Source organism: Sapajus apella, unplaced genomic scaffold, assembly GCF_009761245.1.
Source record: "Sapajus apella isolate SASKATOON/1434 unplaced genomic scaffold, GSC_monkey_1.0 scaffold1, whole genome shotgun sequence".
Classification (NCBI taxonomy): domain Eukaryota; kingdom Metazoa; phylum Chordata; class Mammalia; order Primates; family Cebidae; genus Sapajus; species Sapajus apella.
This window is the reverse complement of record NW_022436941.1, coordinates 49,450,602-49,465,451: the sequence shown is the minus strand read 5'-3', so window position 1 is coordinate 49,465,451 and position 14,850 is coordinate 49,450,602. Positions and strand designations below refer to the sequence as shown.

General features: G+C 36.6%; 1 protein-coding gene across 5 annotated transcripts in view; it reads left to right on the top strand.

The window, feature by feature from the left end:
- Positions 1 to 14,850, top strand: part of ADGRV1 (adhesion G protein-coupled receptor V1) — a 565,868-nt gene that overhangs the window by 198,991 nt on the left and 352,027 nt on the right. For all 5 annotated transcript variants that reach the window (XM_032276299.1, XM_032276290.1, XM_032276319.1 and 2 more), the window contains 10 exons: positions 1,143 to 1,266; positions 2,587 to 2,725; positions 3,093 to 3,275; positions 3,525 to 3,757; positions 6,045 to 6,193; positions 7,788 to 7,989; positions 8,496 to 8,715; positions 10,809 to 11,048; positions 12,414 to 12,563; positions 13,576 to 14,049. In XM_032276299.1, the coding sequence (XP_032132190.1) occupies positions 1,143 to 1,266; positions 2,587 to 2,725; positions 3,093 to 3,275; positions 3,525 to 3,757; positions 6,045 to 6,193; positions 7,788 to 7,989; positions 8,496 to 8,715; positions 10,809 to 11,048; positions 12,414 to 12,563; positions 13,576 to 14,049 (2,114 nt within the window). The remainder of the gene's footprint in view (positions 1 to 1,142; positions 1,267 to 2,586; positions 2,726 to 3,092; positions 3,276 to 3,524; positions 3,758 to 6,044; positions 6,194 to 7,787; positions 7,990 to 8,495; positions 8,716 to 10,808; positions 11,049 to 12,413; positions 12,564 to 13,575; positions 14,050 to 14,850) is intronic.

The window sequence follows — 14,850 nt, the reverse complement described above, 5'->3', positions numbered from 1 at the left end:
GGAGTCATGTCATTGCACCATATTCTTTTATGGGTCTTTAGTTAGCGTTAGTTAGCTCTTTCCTAAGTCTTTAGTTGTCTACATCATGTTAAAAGGACAGAGTTGATGTCACATAGTCTAACTAAACATAGAGGAATATGTCATTGGATAAATCATTTACCATATTAAAAAAATATTTTGAGGCAGGATCTTGCTCTGTCACCCAGGCTAGAGTGCAATGGTATAATTATAGATTCCTGCAGTCTTGAACTCCCAGGCTCAAACAAACCTGCCACCTCAGCCTCCTGAGTAGCTAGGACTACAGGCATGTGCCACTATGCCCAGCGAATTTATTTTTATATTTGTAGTGATGGAGCCTTCCTATGTTGCCCAGACTGGTCTTGAACTCCTGGGCTCATGGGCGCTTCCCGCCTCAGTCTTCCAAAGTTTGGGATTACAGGTGTGATGCACTGCACCTGTTTAAAAAAATTCTTAATATATTTCTCTCTGACTGTGACATACTTGCTGTGACAAGCCACTCTTGATTCCATGAACCCATTGCCAAGAAAGTGAGAGTATAGTAATCTAGCTCTTTATGTAATGAACCCGTAATCTGTGTTTCTGGAAACAATTTTCTTTAATTTTCTGCTAAATTATATGGATACTCAAATACTTGATATAGTTTTTATTTTCATTTGAGTAGAAATATTTGACACAGGTTTATAAATGTTAAAGTCAAATGACAGAGTCAGAAAATTAAAAATGAAAAAGTGCTCTCCAAAAGTCTTGCTTTTTCCACATACAGTTGACGTAGTTATGTAGCCAATCGCAGTGAGCTGCAAAATGGTTACTGTAGGAGCAAATTAATGCAAATGGTAGAGGAGCCCTTGCTTATCATGAGAATGATAGGGAAATTACTGCCCATTTTTTCTGCCCCTTTCACTAAAATGTAATCTTGGGCAAGTGATTTGCCTCCAAGTCTTCAAGACCTCAATGTGCTTCAGTGTCATCATAGGTAAAATGAGGATACTAATACCTATCTTACATGAGAGTCTTGAGAATGAACTAGATTCCTGTGTGTAAAGTGCTTAGAAAGTTGCCAGGCATAGATTAAGTGCATGTGCACATCTGCTACAAAGTGGTCTATATCATCTTCAATTTAGGTAGTGCATCAATAATTATTCGGGGAGATAAGGGAGCATCAGGAGAAGTTGGAATAGCTCCATCATCTAGGCACGTCCTCATTGGTGAACCTTCAGCAAAATATAATGGTACCGCTATTGTCAGGTAAGGTCTTCATGATTTTTCTTTGCCTATTTGGGGGTTATGAAGTTTTATTGAAATAATTAGTCTTAAATCCATCCTTCTCAATACATACATAATCTTCAAACATTAACATCTTACATACTGGTAACATACTGTGGAGAGGAGAACAAATTTTGGGAAGAAATTGAAACAATATCCTGACCTATCTGGATGTTAGATCATGAGAAGTTTCCTGACTCTTGAGTGATTTGCATACATTACACCAAGGAAAGAACATGGAGTTGAAATCAGAAAATCTGTGCTTTCAGTCTGTTCTGTTACTAAACATGTGATATAAGGGAGTTACTTCATCTCTGCAAGCTTGTGTGTCTTAGCTACAAAATTATTCCTTAGAAAATCATCAGGGCCAAACATTTTGCTTCCAAGCATTCTAAAATCAGGGCCTGTATTAGTCTGTTCTCATACTGTTATAAAGAACTACTTGAGACTGAATAATTTATGAAGAAAAGAGGTTTAATTGGTTCAAAGTTCTACAGGCTGTACAGCAAGCATGGCTGGGGAGGCCTCAGGAAACTTACAATCATGGCAGAAGGTGAAAGGGAGGCTGGCACATCCTACATGGCTGGAGCAGAAGGAAGCGGGGAGGGGTGTTACGTACTTCTGAACAACCAGAGCTCGAGGGAACTCTGTCACGAAAACAGCAAGGGGGATCTCCACCCCCATGATTCGGTCACCTCCCACCAGGCCCCACCTCCAACACTTGGGATCACACTTCAACATGAAATTTAGGTGGGGACTCAGAGTCAAACCATATCAGGACCTATCAGATAACTAAATTAGTATGATCATAGGCAAGTTTTTTTGTAATTTCAAAAATTTCGTAAATTTTCTTATAGGGGGTGAGAAGCAGATATCAGTAGCATCGCTGAGTTTGACTTTATCTTTAGGATAGTTATCCAGAAGTAAGACTATATATTTCTTCCCATCAGCATACCCTTGTATGAAGGGCCTTCCAATCTTTAGAGAACTTAGACTTTTCATATTTTGTACCTTGTATGTTAAGTGAAAAGCCTGTAAATATTAATACTTCTTAAACCTTCTGCTTCTAGTGATCAATGTTTGCCTGCACTCTTGTCAAGATAGATTTACATTAGCTTAATACTTTGGTTGTTACTATCTTGGAACTTAAAGACTTTCGTTTGGTTTATAGTTGGTAGATGAGGTTGTTTAAAAGCAAACTTATTGAAATGGATGAAAAGTGATTACTGTTAAAAGAGAAAATATTTAAGAAAAGTACCTTCAGTTGAAATGTATTGGATATACATTTTTTTATTGTTTTAGCCTTGTCCGTGGCCCAGGAATTTTGGGGGAGGTCACAGTGTTCTGGAGGATATTCCCTCCTTCTGTGGGGGAATTTGCTGAAACATCAGGAAAACTGACAATGCGAGATGGGCAGTCTGCAGTCATTGTAGTAATACAGGTATCAGTATTAGCTGATTTCTGTCATGCCATTTGCTCTGTGTGCTGGTGTGTCCACATATGTGAGAGAGAGAAAGAGAAAGAGAGAGAGAGAGAGAGAGAGAGTGTGTGTGTGTGGTTAGAAGTGGGGGATGGGGAGGAGGTAAATATGACAGCATGTGTGGTTGTTGGCATGCGTGTGGGGGGGTTGACAATGGGGATTGGAGAGGTTAATATGACAGCATTTGTTACGGTGGAGGTGCCTGTGTATAGGATTAAGAGTGGGAATGGGGAGGAGATTAATATTTCAGAATCTGTTATTTGGAGGATAGGAGTTTTTCTTGAAATTTCACAGATTCTTCTGTTGATGACTCTTGGTGTTTCTCTAGGCTTTGAATGATGACATTCCTGAGGAAAAAAGCTTCTATGAGTTTCAGCTCACTGCAATCAGTGAGGGAGGAGTTCTGAGTGAATCCAGCAGCACTGCCAACATCACGATGGTGGCCAGCGACTCTCCCTATGGCCGATTTGCCTTTTCACATGAGCAACTTCGAGTGTCGGAAGCACAGAGGGTATTGTATGAAATGCTTACAATTTAAATATTTTTATTTTTGACATTAAAATGTTTTCTTGTTTCTATTCCAAAGTTTTCACAAACTGATTAATTTGCTCCAAACATCATTCTTTTAACATATAATGTATATAATTTTATACTTATATGTAATTTTAACACAATCCTGGTAAATAGAATCTTTAGTTAGAGACAGTATTGTCTGGGAGATGAAACATCCACATCATAGAAGAAAATGCTTTTTGCATAGGTTAACATCACAATCATTCGTTCCGGTGGATATTTTGGCCGAGTGCGACTCTGGTATGAGACCATGAGCGGGACAGCAGAAGCAGGCATGGATTTTGTTCCTGCAGCAGGGGAGTTCCTCTTTGAAGCAGGGGAGATGAGGAAAAGCCTGCATGTTGAAATCCTTGATGATGACCATCCTGAAGGCCCCGAGGAATTTTCTCTAATAATTACAAAGGTGGAACTCCAGGGAAGGTAAAGGAGAAAGGAAATTAGGAAAAAGAAAACAAAAAGCAGAGAGAGAGAGAAAGTTCTGTTGTGTAGAGATTCATACTGAGCTCTAAAGCAGTTCTTTCCCTACTCTTTCTCAGATTTGTGTAACATTAGAACAGGGCATAGAAGGGAAATTATGACAACGACTGTTATTTTTTGTAATTTTCTCTAATACAACTTCCCTCTGAAAGTTGAAAGTATGTGTTTCTGTTGTGTGGACTCACTCTAGGTGGCCAGAAAGTTGAATAAGAGATGGGCTTCTGATAATTTGGTGAAGAAACAGCCTATCATTTCTCTAAATCAGAGGTCAGCTGGTGTGGCTGAATTTGTGTCTCTTGATTTGGAGGGAGGGATTTCTTTCCTTGGGTCATCTGAGGCTTTATTGTCTTCTGTGTGGGTGAATGACATAGATGCTTGCCCCATAGTTTTAAAGTGGGGAAAAATTTGAGTGAAAGCTAGTTGGCCATTAATGTGCACCAATGTTTCCAATGAAGATCATGAATTAACAATAATGAGTCTCTTTCATTCCCTGATTTAGTCAGGCAGATTTGATGGGGTAGTAAAACAGTTTCAGCATGGTTTAGTATTCACAGGTTCTGTAGCTCACAGGTTGAGAGAAACCTATCAGCATCTCTGCACAGATAGGTGGGCCCTTTAACTAGAACAATGACTACATTTAGAAGAGTCATAAATACATTCTTCTTATGAAAGAAAATATTTTTGCATTTGTAATGTGAATATCATGCTTTAAAAAGTTTTTAAAGCTAAAATATGTCACTCGGTGACTTAAGTGTATATCATCCCATCTGGGAAAAAAATATATTGTGGATTCACGTACCCTTCAAATTTTAAATTTCCCCAAAATGCTTCTGTGCCTGGCAATGAGAGTGAATTTTTACTCCTAGTAAATATGTTAAAGTTTGAACTGATCACTGACTGTTTCCATTAAATAAATGCAATTTGGTGAAAGTAGCTTATTAAATGTGAGACCATATTTGTGTTATTGACCAACTAGAGCTTGAATATTTTGTCTTCTTTGCCCCCCACCTTTTTTAAAGCAGTTTCTATGTAAGTGTAATTCTGTGGAAACAAATTTTTCCTTCCAGATACGTTTCTAGGTTTTCTTTATTCTGAAAAGGCAAATAGTACAACTAGTTAATCTACAACCCATCTCAGACTACTGGTAACAGTCTTATTTAATATTATAAACCTCAGTTTTCTAATTTTGCCTTATATATAATTCACCAATTTTCAACCTTTCTACACTAGGTAGGGTATAAATACCAGGATAGAATTTGGGAATTGGAGGAAGGACTAAAATAGTTTATTGCCATTTTTTAGCATCAGGAATTAAGGCCCTGGAAGTTGAAGCTTTTTTTTTTTTTTTTTGATGGGAATAATATTAACCTACAAAAACAACTTTTGCAGAAGTATCATTACAGAAGTAAACTACCGTCTATGTTAAAGATAGAGGAATTGATTATAATTTGTTTCTATAGAGATTGAAAATCTTTTCTTTCTTTCTTTTGTTTTGTTTTCTTCTCTTCTCTTTTCTTTTTTTTTTTTTCTTTTTTTTGGACAAAGTCTTGCTCTGTCACCCAGGACTGAGTGGAGTGGCACAATCATAGCTCACTGCAAGTTTGAATGCCTGGACTAAAAGAATCCTCTCACCTCAGACTCCTAAATAGCTATGACTGCAGGCATGTGCCAGCATGTCTAGATAATTTTTTAAAATTAGTTTTTAGTAGAGACAAGGTCTCACTGTGTTGCCCAGACTTGTATTGAGAAATATGTTTTTGAATCTTGATGATATGGTTTGAAATTTAATAGTGGCATGACTCACTGTTTCTTTACATAAATCATCTCAGCCTAACACTGTTAATCTCAAGCCCACCTGCTTACTTATCTCTGAGTGCATTACGTCCATTACTGCACATATATTCAGCAGTGATTCCCAAAGGTTCATTTTACGACAGCATCTTCCCAGTTTTCTCATAGTTTATTATCTTCCCATTGCCCAAGCTCAGTAACTTTCTATTATTTTTGGCTTCGTGTATGCACCAATAATTGGGAGCAGCACAGAAATCTGTTTCAAAACATCATTTCAGAAAAATAAAAGACTATTTTAGTGTTGGAGATCTTTAAAAGTATTTGCAGTACTTTATAGAACTAGGTTATAGGAGCCAAGAGGACCTTTTAGTGCATGTTATGCAATTGTGTATTTATTTTATTTTGTTGTATTTTATTTTGATTTGTATGGCTTTGGAAGAGGGTATGATTTTACCACACAAGAAAATGGACTTCAGATAGATCAACCTCCTGAAATAGGAAACATCTCCACTGTTCGAATAATAATAATGAAAAATGATAACGCAGAGGGCATCATTGAATTTGACCCAAAGTATACTGCCTTTGAAGGTAGGTTCAGTTAGCTAGCTTTGTAAGTTTACCACCACTTTCCAAATTACATCAGTTTGAATTTCCATGTATAAATTTTCCTGGTTTGGGGGTGTGTGTGTTTGTGTTTATACATATACACTTTTATATTTATTTACTTACTTTGAAATACATTTTCAGTTACCTTTGGGCAAGTCTTGAACCTTGATGTGAATGGCAACGTTAGGAACAAGACTATCTAGAAAAACTATATTTAACCTTAGGATTATTAAAATGTTTCTGTTTCAAACATTTTAATGAAAACCTTTGTAATTTGTGCATATTTAATTTTCTATGTTACTAGAAATCAGTGAATATTTACTTTCTACACCTGATCTTAGCCAAAAGGCTGAGAAACAATGAACCTTCACTTTCTAATGAATAATCATTTTTGAAATGCATATTTTCCTGACCTAGAGATGCAGGTTGTATCTGGATCCTTGACCTTGCTTTCTTGAAACAGTCCCTCATAGTAGCTCTCCTGATATTGCCAATTCTTTCCTCCTGTAGAAGCAGAATACAGACTATATGATTATATTCCTTCCCAGGTAGGAAAAGATGGCTGCCTTTCTAGGATATGATTTTATTCAAAGACAGAATATTAATATGACTTTAAAAATAAATATGCTATCTTATTTCTGCAATTAACCTGTTTGACTTCATTGCCTCTATCAAAGTTCTTTGGTTATCTAGACTTTTTTAAAGTTCATAAAAAATTGCTTTAGGTGTTGGTTTATAACAACTTTATGGGTAAGTTATGGAATATATCACTATTTTGTGAACTTCAGTTATACCTGGTAAAAGTCATATTACATTTTTGCATCAAGAAATAAATGAGACATAATTTTTTTCAGTTCGTTGTTTTCTGTTAGATTCATTATCTTTGGTGAATTTTGGTCAGTGCATATTTATAGTTAAAATGTACATTGAGTATTAGCCATAGCTAATGTGAGCCCTATTAAATTTTAATATGCAGAGTTTAGCATAGCTTATGAAGAAATAAAGATGTTTTTGAAAATATTGTTTAATTTGAAATTAAACACTGAAGATGCATTTTCAGATTCACAAGTAGATTTCATCGGAACTGCAAATGTAATCAAATATCTGGACGTTTAAAACATTCATATGATATACATATCATAAACCTAATTTATTTATATTACCATATTTATATTTCAATTGAATGTGTAGAATTAATCCAGAGTGGTTTCCTATGAGCACAAACAACTTAAGTGTTTTTTGTGTGTGTGTGTCTACCTAACATTGTCTTAGAAAGCAAGGATCATTTGTTTGTATGTAGCGCACAGAGGAAGAATGCCAATCCTACTGGTTAAATAGATTATTTAAATGCTAATTGTACTGTTAACTGTAACTTTCAACATCTAATAAACTATGTTCCTCCTAAAAAAAAAAGTCATGAGCTTTTCACTAATCTTTTTTAAATGGTAAAAGAACTATGAAAACATAGAGTGCTTACTTCGTGCCATTATATTTAATTACCAGGTTTAATTTGGCTGAATCTTATAAGTTAGTTGCTCTGTCTGGCTTACCAGTTAATTCCAAGTTCCCATTGCAGTGGAGGAAGATATTGGGCTGGTCATGATTCCAGTGGTGAGGCTCCATGGAACCTATGGCTATGTTACAGCTGATTTCATCTCTCAGAGCTCCTCTGCCAGTCCTGGAGGTGTTGATTACATTCTGCATGGCAGTTCAGTCACCTTTCAGCATGGGCAAAATTTAAGTTTTATAAATATCTCCATCATTGATGACAGTGAAAGGTTGGTATATAGGAAATAACGTGGGCACATGTAAGACATAGGTATTGTGTTCTAACCCTTACATATGTTCTGCACTGACAATAGAACTTTAGATAATATGTGTCCATTGGTCAACAACAGGTGGAATACTTTTGGGGTGCTGGGGTTAGGGAAACAGGGGCTAAGAGACCATGTGGTTGCATATATCACTGCATTTCAAAGTAAATAATATTTTCTGTTTCTTTAGACTTAAAAATCTAATCAAAATGTGGAAACATCCTTTAGTTCACTTTCTATATGCATTAAGCAATTAAAAAGAGGGCAGGAAAGTCTTATAACTGCCCTAGGTCATATAATATTGATGTTAATCATTTGTGCTTTTAGCTAAGCACCCACTTCTTACCACTTGATGTGTGACTACTGTGCCTTGAATATGTATGACCAATTTGGAAAATGACTGGTTATTGGGATTTTACAAGTACTTCAATATGTTTAGACTCTCAGAATTGCTCCTTCTTGCCATGCAGTGAATTTGAGGAGCCCATTGAAATTCTACTCACTGGAGCTACTGGAGGAGCAGTCCTTGGGCGCCACCTAGTGAGCAAAATCACAATAGCCAAGAGTGACTCTCCCTTTGGCATTATAAGGTTTCTCAATCAAAGCAAAATTTCTGTTCCTAACCCCAATTCCACAATGATTTTATCATTGGTGCTGGAGCGGACTGGAGGACTCTTGGGAGAGATTCAGGTAGATTTATTTCTTCCATGATTTTAAATAAAATTTTTGATAGACGGAGTATGGTGTTGGTTTTCTCATTCCCCGTTTGTGTGTGTGTGTGTGTGTGTGTGTGTTTGTGTGTGTGTGTATTCATAATCAATAAATATTTATTAATTACCTTGTATGTGTAAAGCAGCTTTTGAGCCAGATGAAGTACACAAAAATGTCTGAGGCATACATCTGTCCTCAGGGAACTCTTGAGGGCTTGTTAGAAATGAAGTGAATGATTCTGATAAAATTCGTTAATTCAACAACTGTTGGTTGAGTGCCTTCTGTGTGTCAGACCCTGTTCTAGATACTGAGAATATACTGGGGCACTAGACAGACCTCATCTCCATTCTTATAGGGTTTTCATTTTAGTAAGCAGAATTGAGCAATAAACAAGTAAAAAGAAAATGATCTGATAACAGTAAGGGCTCTGCTTGTAAAATTGGGAGACACAATTGCGAGTGCTATGCCGGATGGATGGTGAGGGTGTGACATTTCAGCTGAAACGTGGGTTGAGAGAAAGAGGATAGAAGGGTGAGCACTGGGCAGAATAAATAATAGCTTCTGCAGAGGTATAAGCTGGTATGTTGGAGGCATGGAAGGGTCCCTGTGGTCGAGGCCTAGAGGTAAGGGGATAACAGTACAGAATAGATCAGAGGGCCTAGCAGATGCTGGATCCCACAGAACCTCCTAAGCCAGGTTAAATATTTCATTCTAAGTGCAAATAGGATGCCATTAGAAAATCGTAAGCCAGAGAACAGTGTCACTGGATTGTCATTTAAAGCAGCTCATTTAAGCCTACCATGAGGAAAATGGATTCAGGAAGCTGGTGGAGCAGCTTAGGAGCAGAAAGTTTGGCTAGGAGGCTATTTATTTCCCTCTACTGTCCAAGTCAAAGTTGATGGGGGCTCAGACAAGGTGGTGGAAATAAAGATGGCAAGAAGTGGATATACACTGAGATTTGGAAGAAAAATTCATTGGGCTGGAGGTAGAGGCTGAGGTAAACACAGGAATTAAGGATAACTCCTTGCATTTAAGTTTGAGTCACTGGATACACTGTAGGCTTGTTTACTGAGATGCAGAAGCTCGAGGAGAAATTAAGAGCTCTGTTTTGGCCATGTTCTTTTGAGATATTACTGGACATTCCCAGGGGAGGAGGGCACAGTAAGCAGGGCAGCGTGTGAGTGTGTGTTGTGGAGGGGTCAGGGCTGCAGATACAGGTTTGGAAGGTGTTGACACATGAAGAGGCATTTTAACCCGTGGCATGTAAGGGGTATAGCTGTAGATGGGAAGATATGGGCTGAGTCCTGAGCTTCCAGCATTTAGACATTAGAGGAAGGAGAGCCAGCAGAGAAGCTTGAGAAGTAAAGGAAGAGGAAAACTAGGAAGGCATGTAGCACATAATATTATGTAAGCCAAGAAGACAGCACATGATGCTTCGAGAAGGAAATGGTCAGCTGGTGTGCTGCTGATGAAAGATCAAGTAAGAAGCAAAAACAAGGGCCCAGTGTTCTTTCTTTGTAGATTATATGAGAGGCATACCATTTCAAACCATAGAAATGTATAAAACTTTGTGTCTTGTAACAATTTATGAAGATTTCTGTTCACTTTACATTAGGGATTTAAGTATATTTAGAGTTTTTGCATGGTCTGCAGCAGAGCTTCAGCATGGATTAGTTGTCTCATTTATATAGGTATTGATTGGCACAGCCTGTGCACACAGCAAGACACTATTGTACCTACATATTTTTTAAATGTTTGTATTTCTCTAATATGTATTTTAATATAGATTTTTATGTTTTATCCTATGTGATGACAAATTACTAGTTATTAATGTTTTACTTCTCCTGTTAGACAATTTTATTCATGAATACTATAGGCATGTAGTTTATATTTTCAAATATCATTATTTTTAAGAATAAAAAACAGTTTATGAAACAGGGATTTGTTGGAAATATCCTAGAATAATTATCCTATATGTGTATATATTTTCTTAACACTACATACCCCGAAGTAATTCTTTGCTTAAAATTGATCTCTATTAAATAAAAATAAAAAACAAAAACATTCTGCAGGTGAACTGGGAGATAGTAGGACCCAACTCTCAAGAAGCCTTAGTGCCACAGAACAGAGACATTGCAGACCCAGTGCGCGGGTTCTTCTATTTTGGAGAAGGAGAAGGTGGAGCGAGAACCATAATTCTGACAATCTATCCTCATGAAGAAATTGAAGTTGAAGAGACATTTATTATTAAACTGGAACTTGTGAAAGGAGAAGCTAAATTAGACTCCAGAGCTAAAGATGTTACATTAACAGTAAGTATGACTTTATTTTTCTCACAAAATGTGGATTTAATGGAGTTATCAGAAAATACATTTACATTTGTTGAAGCTTTGCATGCTTGTGATGAATCAGAAATGATAAAATCAAATAAACTCATAATTCTGAACGGTCAAACTTTTTGGTTTTCATGTCAGCTCATTACATAGCCTGATTATTGGTAATTTTTTAAACAACATTTTAATATAGTGAGAAATACTTATTTTACAACCTTAGAGAAAATTTGGTGTTTCTGGAATATTCAGCAGTTTTACAGCAGAGGTATTTGTTATGTCATACCAAACATTGGATAGCTTTCTCTTCAGAGTATGTAAAAAATATTAACTAGTTATATTCCAGATTGGTTGAAGGAAAAATAGTACATATTCAGTTAACACAAGGCAAAAAGTGCTAGGACCAAGACTACTGAAAATAGTGCAGAGGTATGACACACTTAAAGTACGTAAAATACTCTTGTTTGGGATTTATATCAGTCAAGGGTTTTTCAGAGAAACAAAAGCAATAGGACAATCACACGTGCATGTACGTGCACACACGCATTCACACACACAGAGAACAGGGTGGTGGGAGACAGAGAGAGATGAAGGAATAGGTTCACATGATTGTGAGGGCTGGCAAGTCCAAAATCTGTGAAATAGGCTGGCAGGCAGGAAACTCAGGAAAGAGTCGAAGTTGCAGTCTTGATTTTGAATTTTGTGGAGCAGTTCAGTAAGCTGAAAACTCAAGCAGGATTCCTACTTTCAGTCTTGAGGCAGAATTGCTTTTTCTCCAGGAAACCTCTGTTTTTGCTCTTAAGGGCTTCCAGTTGTTTAGATGAGGCCCATTCACATTCTTGAGGCTAATCTCCTTTATGGACAGCCAGTTGATTCTAAGTGTTCATCATATCTCCAGATACCTTCACAGTAACATCTAGACTAGTGTTTGACCAAACAACTGGGCACCATAGTCTTGCCAAATTAATGCACAAATTAGTCCTCACAGGGCCTGTTTGCTTCACTTCACGTATATCATGGGCTAGTAGGAAGAATTTAGCTAAAATTAACTAATTAAATATAAATATGTGATGAATAAAGCAAAATTCAGGCATCAAATTACTATTCTCTTGGGATTCTACAAATGGGAATTTTCTGGATTCTTATTCCCATCATCTTTGGGGAATAAGAACCTACTTGTTTTAGGTAACAGTCAATGTGATGAAGAAGTTTTCAAAAATCAGGTAGCTAGGTAGATTATATTCAAGTGTCATTGTTACGTTTATTTCATTTCCTCAGCTTCTATACTATAATTTATCCCTGTTGTTTTATATATTATTTCCTCTTTTCTCTGTTTATATTTTTTAGATACAAAAGTTTGGCGATCCAAACGGAGTTGTTCAGTTTGCTCCTGAGACTTTGTCTAAGAAGACTTATTCAGAGCCTCTGGCTCTGGAAGGGCCCCTGCTCATTACCTTCTTTGTCAGAAGAGTTAAGGGTACCTTTGGAGAGATTACGGTATTATTTTTCATTTGATTTTTCAGATTACCAGTTTGCCTAACAAATGAGGTTAAGAAGGACAGAGAAGCTGCATGTTCTAGTTAATTAAAATTTTTGATAAACTTAAATTACATGAGTTTTCAGAGAAACAGAGGCTTTATGTTAACATCTTTGGGCTTTCTCATCAGCATCAACCTCCAGCTATCTCTCTAAATTAAATGTGGTTACAGTTAGTTGAGAAAGATTTTCTTCAAACTTGATTATAAAGAACCAAATGATTTTATATTTTATTGTTTGCTGTAACATGAAGCCTTTCCTGCTTAAGCCTCTCAATGATTTTTGTAAATTCTCCAGGGCCTTATAATTCCCATTATAGTTTTTCCATTTAGCAGCTGTTTTTTTTTTCAGAGGTTGCATTTGCATGTATATTTATATAGAATGTTTGGGGATGTCCTTGTAAGTTTTCATGATGTTTGATTAACAGATCAAGGTAATTTGTTTGCTAGAAAAACATACTTTGTGAAATTTCTCTATGCAGTGACCTCTTTTTCTGTTTTGGATATTAACTTGTACTTCTTCAGTTGAAACTTTATAGTTTGGAGGCCAGCAATTCTGGGAAAATAATGATAGATTTTTTGATATCTCATAGATACTCCCATTTTATTAAAAACAAACAAATATCTGATTTGAATAATTATCTACTTTTTACCTTCAAATATTGTGTATAGTTCACTACTAAAGTTATTTGTGGAACTATAATTTTTAAGGTAACTTGCTTCTCTGTGTCTCTTCAAATTGTGCTATTATTTTAGAAGCAGGTAGAATAATGAGATTTTGTAATCTTGTCCTGCAGATAGCACTCAACCCCCTGAAAGAGTTAATGTACTTCCCAAACTAACATAGAGAGTTTGGCTTTGAATATAGTGATGCACAATTAAAATTCTTTTTTGTTTATTATAGAGGAAAACATAATTTAAAGGATTTTGGTGTAATATACTAAATTATATATCTTTTTTTTCTTTTATTTTAGGTTTACTGGGAATTAAGTAGTGAGTTTGACATTACTGAAGACTTTCTTTTCACCAATGGATTTTTTACCATTGCTGATGGAGAGAGTGAAGCTAGCTTTGATGTTCATTTGCTACCAGATGATGTTCCCGAAATAGAGGAAGATTATGTGGTCCAGCTTGTTTCTGTAGAGGGAGGAGCAGAACTGGATCCGGAAAAATATATCACATTGTTCTCTGTTTATGCAAATGATGACCCACATGGAGTATTTGCCCTATATTCAGATCGCCAGTCAATACTTATTGGGCAGAGCCTTATTAGATCCATCCAAGTTAACATAACCCGGCTTGCCGGAACATTTGGAGATGTGGCTATTGGGCTTCGAATATCATCTGATCATAAAGAAGAGCCAATTGTTTCCGAAAGTGCAGAGAGGCAGCTGGTGGTCAAGGATGGTGCCACATACAAAGTGGACGTGGTGCCAATAAAGGATCAGGTTTGTGCCATTTCTTCAGTTTTCTGCTCATTCTAATAAAACACCTTCAGGAGTGCCCATACTTACCTCATGGTCAGTTTGAAATCTTATTCAGGTATTTAAATGGAACCACAAAATAATGCCCTTGAAAAATGTGTAGTAACTACTGGATGACACATTTGCAGATTATAATAAGTATATTGCTATTTGGACCAGAGATAATGGATTTTTGTGTAGAGAGTAACAGACATTTATTTAATACTTACAAAGTTCTAGGAAGTGTTTCCAGTGCTGTGCATATACACCTGCAGACCCACACCCATGTGTATACACACACACACACATGCACACACATGCATACACACATTCACACACATGCACACACACTGGTACTTGTTGAAGGGGAGAAATTTGTAAGCTTCTTTGTGCTTCTAGCAAAGAGTGCAATGAAATAGATTACATGAAGAGGATTTGTGAATACAGCACCTACTTCTCTCTTTGAAAAGCTGGAACATAGGAAATTGGCCATAATATTCTCTAATGGTAATGAGGAGAAATCATAACAGGCTGCTCTGCCAACATCTGGGGTGAGTGAGCAGAATGCTTGGATTTCCTGTGGGTCAAGCAGACAGCCCAGTAGTCTTTCTCAATCTGAATCACAGAAAGTGATTGAATGACTGTTTTTTAAAATCCTTCCAAGGATGGTGCATGTCATATCATCCTCTGTGCATGCATTATGGCATTCATTGCCACTGGATGCATTATGGCATTGGGATTAATTATCTTATGTGTAAGAAAGGCCTCCCAAGCAATAGTCAGATT